At 30.1% G+C, this 10,046-nt stretch overlaps 1 protein-coding gene across 1 annotated transcript; it reads right to left on the bottom strand.

The window, feature by feature from the left end:
- Window positions 1-566: 566 nt before the first annotated feature.
- On the bottom strand, window positions 567-4,774 carry LOC137825387 (indole-3-acetic acid-amido synthetase GH3.10-like). The gene is made up of 4 exons (XM_068631062.1): window positions 4,116-4,774; window positions 3,531-3,632; window positions 2,550-3,370; window positions 567-1,306 (listed from the first exon to the last, which is right to left on the bottom strand). Exons 1-4 carry the CDS (start codon window positions 4,472-4,474, stop codon window positions 762-764), a joined length of 1,827 nt encoding a protein of 608 aa, XP_068487163.1. The 5' UTR covers window positions 4,475-4,774; the 3' UTR covers window positions 567-761.
- Window positions 4,775-10,046: the final 5,272 nt, after the last annotated feature.

Raw genomic sequence — 10,046 nt, 5'->3', positions numbered from 1 at the left:
GTATTTATAATCGTTAAAATTTATGTATAAACATGTTAACCTTCTATATCGATAAAATCTACCTGATTGTTTTAACCTATATAAATTCTTTTTAAAATAACTTATATAATCTAAAGTTGAAGGTGATAAATTATTTGAGTATTTAAGATGATAAAATAGTTAGGAATGTGGTAATTATATATTAAAATATAAGGAGGATATATTAATTCAAGTTAAAATCTCATCTGCGATTAGTAATTAAATTCAATATCATGCCACGTTGAATTAATTAAAATCTTAGTAAATTATATTTTAATATTTAATAATGCATTGGAATAGAATTTTAGTTTAGAAAAATATAGTTAATAAATGAGTGGACTTAATTGTGAAATTCAACTTTTTTTAAGTGTTGGATTTAAAATAATAATTATTTCAATTAAAATTTAACAATGATTCATAAGATGAAACCATGATATACAAACTATATCAGAAGCCCTTTTCATAAAGCTTATTACGTATAAACCAGAGAAATTATTTTGATAACCTTATTACGGTGGAAAAATATTAACACGTAAATAACCTAATCATAAGACAATTACAAAACATTTTACTAACTTCAGAATGAGGATCTTCTTACAAGACTCTCGTTGTGCGATCGCATGTTGATTAGAACAAGTGTAGCAGGTTGGATAATATACAATTGAAAGAAAAAAGCAGAAGAAAATTGGAAACTGGGGAAACTAAGAAAATAGTTGTTGATTGATGAAGATGATATACATCAATCATTGTTGAGTGTTGTAAGCTGTGCTATGAAACCTTTTTGTGGTGCACGTGTTAAGAATTTTAAGGAGGGCACGATTATTGGTGCACCTGGGGGTTTTGAATTGGCTCAAGGCTGCCCCATTTGCTATGAAATTGTCCAAAACCTTCTTGAAAGTCCCAGTCTCCAAAATGCAGAGTTCCAAGGGCCCTATTGAGTTGGTTTTTCTTGACACCACATAGCCATGATCCATGAACAATTTGTCCATTTCAGTGCAACATGCACCAAGGATCTTGTCCTCTACCTCCCCTTTGATCTCCCAAAAAATTACGTAGTGCCCTGGTTGCTTTGACACATCTGCATAGCTTGTGAAATCAACCAGCTCGGCTTTTGCTTTGGTCAGAATTTGGGACCCCCTCTCTACCACTAGTTGAAGGTCCTTTTCTGTGTTCTTGTCTATATTTACTGTCAGAATTAGCTTTCTTCTACACACAAAGTTCAACTTTGGGGTCCCATTGTGGAAGCCAGCCACTTCCACCACATCCCCTAACCTGCACCTGTATAGTCCTGAAATCAATCTTTATCACATTACTTCCTTGCTTCCTCCCAAATCACCAAAACCATAATTAACACTCGTATATGTATACTATCATTAAATAGCAGCTAAACTACTACAAAAAAAAAACAACATCAAGCTTACTTTTATATTAGTTTGCATTTTCAATTCACTTGTTCATATATTACCAACATTTGATTGGTCTCAGGGAAACTGAATTCAGTAATTTTAAGTAATGTCTCAGTTTTGAATAAAAACATGATTGAAAAAATTCATATTTTACTGACAAACTTATAGCCTGCATGATTAAAAAAACACTAGGACAAAACTTGGTTAAGCAACAAAAAAAAGTACTGTACACAATGTGAACCTAGGACTGAAATGATGAAGCATCAACAAAAAAATAACCATGGAAAGAAGCCAACATAGTTAACGTGCGTACTTTAATCTATGTTGACCCCCACCTACTTTCCTGTTAAGATTTTTTTTTAAATATCTTTCATAAATTTTTATAAAATGATATTTTAATAAATAATTTCAACTAAATGTATATATTAACCTAAAATATTTAGTAGGTATAGTTTCACTGGTTAATTCATTTCTATAAAAAAGAATAAACAAATATATATATATGCACTGTTATCCATAATTTGTAACGGCCATTATTGGAATGCATTTCAGTCCACGTATTGCACATCACTCATAATGCCATTTGTATGCATTTCAATCATATATCAGTTTCCGTAATTCAACCAAAAGCTTTTTGGCTTGATGCAAGTAGCTACTAGACATGTCCATGTTCATGGTGCAGCTAGCTTGCACATGTGGCACACATGAAGCCCGATCCCTACTTTCTTTACCTGTAACTCTAGGCGTTATTTTATATATATAAGACAATGGGTCAATCAAATGGGCTTGCCGAAAAATGAACAGTGTACGGGTTTACATCTTAGGTAGATAAATGCATTTACTTGGCAAAAGGTCAAAGATGCTGTTGCTCCAGAGATATTTAGTAAATTCTACCATGTGTCATGTTCAGAATGTAAGTCATAAAACCGAGAAAAGATGGATCGAGGAAATGAGCAATGATAAAGGATGAGAGATGTGCTATGGAACAGAAACTTAATGATTTTGGTACACTTATCTTTTGGGTTAATAATTGAGTAGGTTCCAAAGGTACAAAACCCTTAAATGTGAGACTACCATAGAATTTATTTTTTTCTGATACAGAATAGAGTTAAGAAAAATGCATACCGGTGAGAGTTGTGAGCACAACTTCATACTCTTGTCCTACTTTAATCTTAGAGAGTGGAATTGGCTTATCTTCCGTGAAATCATCAGCTCCTGAACTGAAATTTTTTTCATGCCTGTGAAGTGGTATGAACTCAAAGTAAGAGAAAGTGGGAACCACAGCGAATGTTACATCTTTTGGTGGTAAACTAGGATCAACATTAACCCCTATCCAGCTCTCAGTTGAGCCATAATCAGCACTAACCAAAGGCAACCCATTTGCATAATGCCTAAGTTTTTTTAAATATGGTTGCATGGACCCTGTCATTATGGAGTAGACATATTTAGCATTTGGCCAGAGTTTAGGAATTAAACCAAACCACTCTACCACTTGTAGCTCATGGCAAGCACTTTCCAACTTTGAAGCCAAATCTGGGCTTGGAGAGATGATGTCCAAAACAGCCTTTCTCATTTTCGGTGACTTGATTCTTGAACTTAGAGTGCCATCTCTGATGTCATTGCAAATTTCAGTCCAATGTTCTTCAAAACTGCTGAAAGCTTGCACCATGCTGTAGATAAAAGCTGAGGTGATAAATTCCACTTGGTCAGAGAAGAAGAGTCCAAGAAGGAGGTGGCAATACGTGGATTGTTTGTAGTCTCCGCCAGAAATCACTTCTTGGGGGCTGCAGGTAAAGGACTTGGTGGTATGCTGCTTGATTTTGAACTCTTCACTTGCATAGTAGTGTGTTGTGGCTGTTCCGGCTGTTAAACCTCCTTTTGTTTTGTACCGGTTGCTGCTGTATATGAATTCAAGAATCCTTCCCCCTTCCCTTATTGGATAAACCCTGTAAACAGTGAAAAGATAAGGACGAATATTTCAACGTGCGCTTTAGAGTAATCATGCATATAGGAACACACAATAAGGGTATATACACACACAAAGGAACACAAGGGCACACAAAAATCTAAAGGGAACACAGGGAGATATTATAAAGATGTACACACCTTGATCTATAGGCTGCTGCTAGGGTGAATATTTGAAGCGTGGTTTGTGCACTATGGCGAGTAAAGGGTACGAACTTCTGCCTTCCGTCTGTTGTTCCAGAACTGCGTACCAAGAAAAAACAATATTCAAAGGAAAAGGAAAACAAATATCAGAAAGTGGCAGGTGTTCCTTCCATTACTTCCATCTCATATATTATAAGAAAAGAGAAAGAAATACTTTACCAAAAAAAGTATTAAAAAATATTACTTACTAAATAAATAAATAAATAAAATGTGTTAAAGAACTTTCATGGTTTATTAGTTATTACTTTTTCTAAACTTTTGTTCAAAAATTTGTACAAAACATCTATAGTTAGACCTTGTCATGAAGAATAAAACACTAGAACAACCATGGATTGAACATATATAATGAAATCTGGCAGAATAATATGGAGAGTGGCCTCTATCCTAATGTCCTCTATTATGATTCCTTATTGTCATGAACATGACCATAAAATGAAAGAATTTGAGCACTATAATGAATCATGGTTTTATCCCCTTAAAAACAGAAGAAAAAGTTTTAGAGGGAAAAAAAACTAAAGGTACCTTAAGGAAAGAGTGGTTATGGGTTGTTGAGTGAGTAAAGGAACAGTGTCCCCATCAGCAATCCTTTGGATAAATGGCTCAAAGTCAGCATGTGAGGCAAGGGGAACCACAGAAGAGAAAAGGGATTCCAATGCACATGCGTCCATCTCAAGGATATTGTAGTTCCCCAACCATTTCTTGAGATACTCCACCCCATAGTTTTGCTTCAGAATCTGGCTGAGCAACTGAGTCTGAACGTAACCAGCATTCTGGGATACATCTTCAAACCAGCTTATGACATCATAGTCATGGTTGGTCTTGCCATTGCCGGGGTTGTAGCTGAGAACAGGTTCCATTGCAGTTGCCTGGTGCTGCGGCATGAGGAAGTGATAATAGTGTTGGTGGTGGAGGTCTGTGTCTCAGTGAGGGAAAAATAGCATGAGAAAAACAAGGGAAACCCACTATTTTATATTGGTGTAGAGCTTCTATGTCCCCTACTCAAAAAGTTGAACACAGTTCTGATATTTGCAGAAGTTTATGGTACAGTAGAATAGATATAGACCACATGAAATGGTATTATAAGGGGAGAGAAAGAAAAATATTCTTCCATAATGTAAGGATGATATGGGGACTACGTTACTAATGGCAGGGACCAAAGAAACAGTTCATCACTCTTTCCCTCCAACTTATTGTGAGCCATCATATTTGAATACAGACCATACCTAAAGTAGATTCATTGAGTTTAATTTCACATTTTACTTTAAACATTCACACTTTTCATCAATTTTACTGTATAAAATTTAAAATTACATGTACTAAATGTGAGTTGACTTTCTATGTTTTAAATTATACATTTTATTACTGGATCTTTTAATTTTTATATTTAAACTAATATGTGTCATATTAAAATAACTTCATTATAATTTTTAAAATATTTTGTATTTAACTATTTGTGACATCTACAATAAATAGGTTATGTGATAAAACTTGTCTCGATATAATCTCAAAAATTTATACTATTAATTATTTAATTTTTTATACTTATTTCTTATTTTGCTTTCTTTTTCTCATTAGATATTTGATATTAATTATAAGTTAGAAAAATAATATTTATGTGTTTTAATTTGACTACATATTGTGTGTCTAAAAAACTTTCATTATCAATGAATCAAAATAATTTTTGGTAACTATTAAGATGCGTTTTATTTTATTTGTTCTCTTTATTCCGAAAAAAAAAGTTTCATATGCTTTTCTTTCTTTCGGCAGAAATGACGTTGTTTCCATTTTTAGAAAAAAAAAATACATGAATAACCATTTTTACGTTTTTTACATAACGTTTACTATACATTTTTTAACTAGTTTTATTTTAAAAAAAAATAATCCCCTCTAATAATTTGAAATTGATTTAGAATTATACCAAAATTTGAATAGAAAAAAAAAAGTAATTGAGTCAATTTATTGATAATAAAAGATATTTACTTTTTGAAATAGGTAATAAATAAAGGATCCAAAAAGATTTCTGTTGATTTGACTTCTTCTATTGGGATGATTTGATATATGAAAGGTATTTTACTTCTATTTTGATTATTAAAGTTTATTTTTCTAAAAGAAGCCAAAAATATTTTTAACTTGCTAAGTAGTCATTCTAAGACAAATTGAAACTATAGTCTTCGAATATGAACTGATAAAAAATATAACTAAATATCAATCTAAAAAATAATTGATTAAAATAAAAAAAAAAATATTGGATTAACTTTGGATTTTTTTAATAGTAGTTTTATTTGCACTTTGATGACATTTTTCTTCATAGCACTATTTTTACTTTTATTTCTCCATCCAACACTTTTTTATTTTTATTTTTTATCTAACATTATTTCTTTCTATGGTTTCATTTTGTATTTTTGAAAAAAAAAAACTCTAACAATTTCGTTTGTGAGGATAGTGTTTTTAAAAAATTTTATTTCTTTTTCTATAATGGATGAAAAAGAAAAAAAGAAATATAAAATAGAATAAAAATAAATTTAAGAACCAATAAAATAAAAAGTAAAAAGGAATTAATAAATTAAAAAAAAATGATGATTTTAATTTTTTATGTATTAAAAAAATAAATGTATTGGTTGTAAAAACATAATTTTTAATAGTTAGAAATATAATTATTGAAGAAAGATATGAATTTTTACAAAATAAAAAAAAAAGTAATAAATTAAAAATGTTTAGCTTAAAATTTATTTTTTTTAAGAACGAAAAAAATAAAAAATTAAACCATACAACAACATAAAACTTGGATCTATAAACATAAATTAGTATTTCTTTTAATTATTAATGATGATGTAATCATGTTAATTTCCAATAAAAAATACAGTACGACCATCAAGCCGATTTGTAGTTCGTTTGGACGAATTATGGTGTGACTGTGAAAAATTCAAAAATCTACACCTACCATGCTCCTATGTGCTTGCTGCATGTAAATATGCTCACTACGATTTTGCTAGGTAGATCCCACCTGTGTACACATTGCAACAGGTCTTTCATGTTTATGAAAGACTATTTGGTGAACTCGGAAATGAAGAGTATTGACCTGCATACACCGGTCAAATATTATGTCCAAGTCCCGACATGAAAAGAATCTGAGAGGAGAGGTGTAACATCCCTAAATTTTTACCCATATATATAATAAAATAAAAGTAAAACAAACACTATCTACTTAACATATGAATATATATAACTCTCTCATAATTGTATCTAAAACAAATATCCCTCTTCATAGGGATTTTAATATATACATCAAAAGTTTTAAAAACAAACAGAGCATTCAAATTAAAACTATCACATCCTCCAGCTGCTCACTTAGGAGTTCTATTGCCTGTAATCTCATCCCATGTACAACACGATCATCAGAGATAAAGAAACAAACACAAACAAATAACAGGGTAAGCTAGCTATAACAAATTTCCTATATAATTTAAATTTCAAATTAATACACAAAATTCATAAATTCTCATACAATTTCTCAAACATTTCACATAACCATCAAGTGTCTATCAACAATTTCAATATTCATCTTTCTCATGTCAGTCATCTACTGACTCACAACTCATAGACACTTGACTCTACTTCCGAAAGACTCGTGCATTGACTTAGACTCAGAGATCTGCACCTGTCATACTATCTCACTGTGAAATCCACACAGCTATGTGCATAAATAATCTCAATAACATCTCTTTCCTAGTATGACAGGGTTAATTCATATAACCGATCAAGTTAATTATCTTTCAAACAACTTACCCATTCATATGAACCTCCTTCGACTCTCACCACCTGAATAACTTCATCTATATGATTCCATTATCTCAAGAGAGTCATGATATCTCCTTCTAGACGAATCCCTAGTCAATGCACATCCTAAACAATCTTAACACGGTATTTTCTTTCCTGAAAATACTATGTCTTGATTAAAATTCATACTCTGACTCTCACAATATCCAAAACACACAATCAAATCATACCAAAGTTTAGAATTTCCAAATCACACAACAATTCATTCACTAATCATATAAATATTTTAAACTTTTCTAAACAATTCAATTATATCTAAAAATTCACTTAAACACATAATTAAGTTCCAAATATATGCTTTCTAAATCAATCATCATCTAAAATCAAACCACCACTTCTCATCAAACATCTCATTTAGGTAATTCAACAATATATTCAAAAACAGTTCAACTCATTTATATTATCATTCAAACATTATAAATTTTCAAACACAAACACTTTCAACAACTTATTCACTTTAAAATCAATATAAAATACTCAGAATTAATCATTTCAATCAATATATTACTTTACTCTTCAAAAGAGACAATCCTGCAAGCAGAAATTTGAACTGGTGACCACGTTACTCCCACATCCAAATCTTCTAACCTAGGGTTCTATATAAAATATAAAACTAGTTTCCCTTACCTGGACTTGAGCAGATGCTCACTAAGAGCTCCAACCCACCAAAAGCTTAAGTATAACCTAACCTGCACCACAAAGTCCTGATCACAAATCTAACTATATCACTAGGACCCTGATCTAACAGAGACTAATTCTAAAGATAAAAGCCTCACATGCAAACTTAAACTAAAAGGCACCCTAACCAGATCAAAACTAACTCAAAGGAAAATGAGCCAAAAATGAACTTACTCTAACTAAGATTTTGATCGGACAATCTTGTAGAGTTCACTGTCAAGAGTCCAATGGCAGACTCCGATCGTTAAACTGATGGGCAAGGAGATTAGAATCTTAGAGAGAAAGGAGAGGAAAGGAAAAACGGAACAAAAATGAACTTACTCTATCAAAGATTCTGATCGGGCAGTCTTGTAGATCTCACTGTCAGGAGTCTAATGGTGGACTCCGATCGTCAAACAGATGAGCGAGGAAGTCAGAATCTTAGAGAGAAGGGAGAGGAAAGGAAAAGGAAACTTGTAGAGAGATGGTGGTTCTTTTAAAATGAAACCTGAATAACTAATTTTCTATTTATATAGTTTTTTCACTTTAATAATAAAATATTCAGGTGTCATTTTAATTATACCATTTCTACTCTAAGACTATTTTTCTCGGTTCTTACAAGAGGCCTAACAAGTCAAGTTGATCAATGATTGATATGGACATAAGAGAACAACATGGTTGAACCAAAATATATTCATATTGTCAAACATCAGGAGACACAAAAAGAACGTGTCCCAACATTACTGGAACGTCCACTTCTCTTCATTAATTATGTTTCATTTTGCACAAACAATTTTATGTATCATTGAAGAAAATATTAAATGAATGATCATCTCTAATTTATTTTCCTTGTTATGTTTAACATATACTACATCATTTCTATAATTAACAACAATTCACAACTAATAAATACTACAAAAAAATCAGTATTATCTACGGACTTTTACTCACAAATCTGAATCCGTAGGTAAATTCAGCATTACCTACGGATATTACCCACAGATAACATTAGCTACGGATATTAACCACAGATTCTAAATTCGTAGGTAAATTCACCATTATTTACCAACTATTACCCACGGATCTTATTACCTACCAACTTTTACCCTTAGATTTCTATTACCTACCAACTATTACCCACGAATCTTTATTACCTACAAATTATTACCCACGGATCTCTATTACCTATCAACTATTATCATAATAATTATATACATAATATTAAAAATATTATTATAATATAAATAATTTTAAAATCATAAATAATAATAATCATAACTAATAAGTATACATAATATTAATATTATAAAATTAGTAATATTAATATAATAATATAAATAATATAATTAGTATTATATTGATAATATGAATAATATTATTATTAATAATAATATTATTAATATTAATAGTATTAATGATATTAATAATATAACAAAATTAATAATATTAGTAATAATAACATTAATAATATAAATAATATTAACAAAAAATTAATATTATTTATAATATTAATAATATTAACACTATTTAATAATATTAATAATATTTAATAATATTCATAATATTTAATGATAATAATAATAATATTTATAATATTTAATAGTAACAATATTTAATAACAATAATATTTAATAATATTAATGATATTAAATGTATGAATAATATTATTAAGTTTTATTTTATTAATTATATTAATATTGATAATAATACTAATAAGTATAATAATAATCATAACATGATAAGCAAATTTGAATGGTGAATGGTTGAAGCTTCTTTTAACATTTTTCAAGGGACTTGGCTTTGAGTCTCACCTATTACAGTTGATTTAGTACAATAGTATGGAATGTCACATCACTCCTCCACAATCATTCACTTATTTTTTTTATTATTATCATCAATGAATAACTTAATTTTTATTTATTATTTTTTAAACCATTAAGTTAATATTTCTTTTTATAA

The sequence above is a fragment of the Phaseolus vulgaris genome, chromosome 11 (genome assembly GCF_000499845.2).
Source record: "Phaseolus vulgaris cultivar G19833 chromosome 11, P. vulgaris v2.0, whole genome shotgun sequence".
In the NCBI taxonomy this organism is placed as follows: domain Eukaryota; kingdom Viridiplantae; phylum Streptophyta; class Magnoliopsida; order Fabales; family Fabaceae; genus Phaseolus; species Phaseolus vulgaris.
Note: the sequence above shows the minus strand (reverse complement) of the source record. Positions and strands in the feature narration are given on the sequence as shown.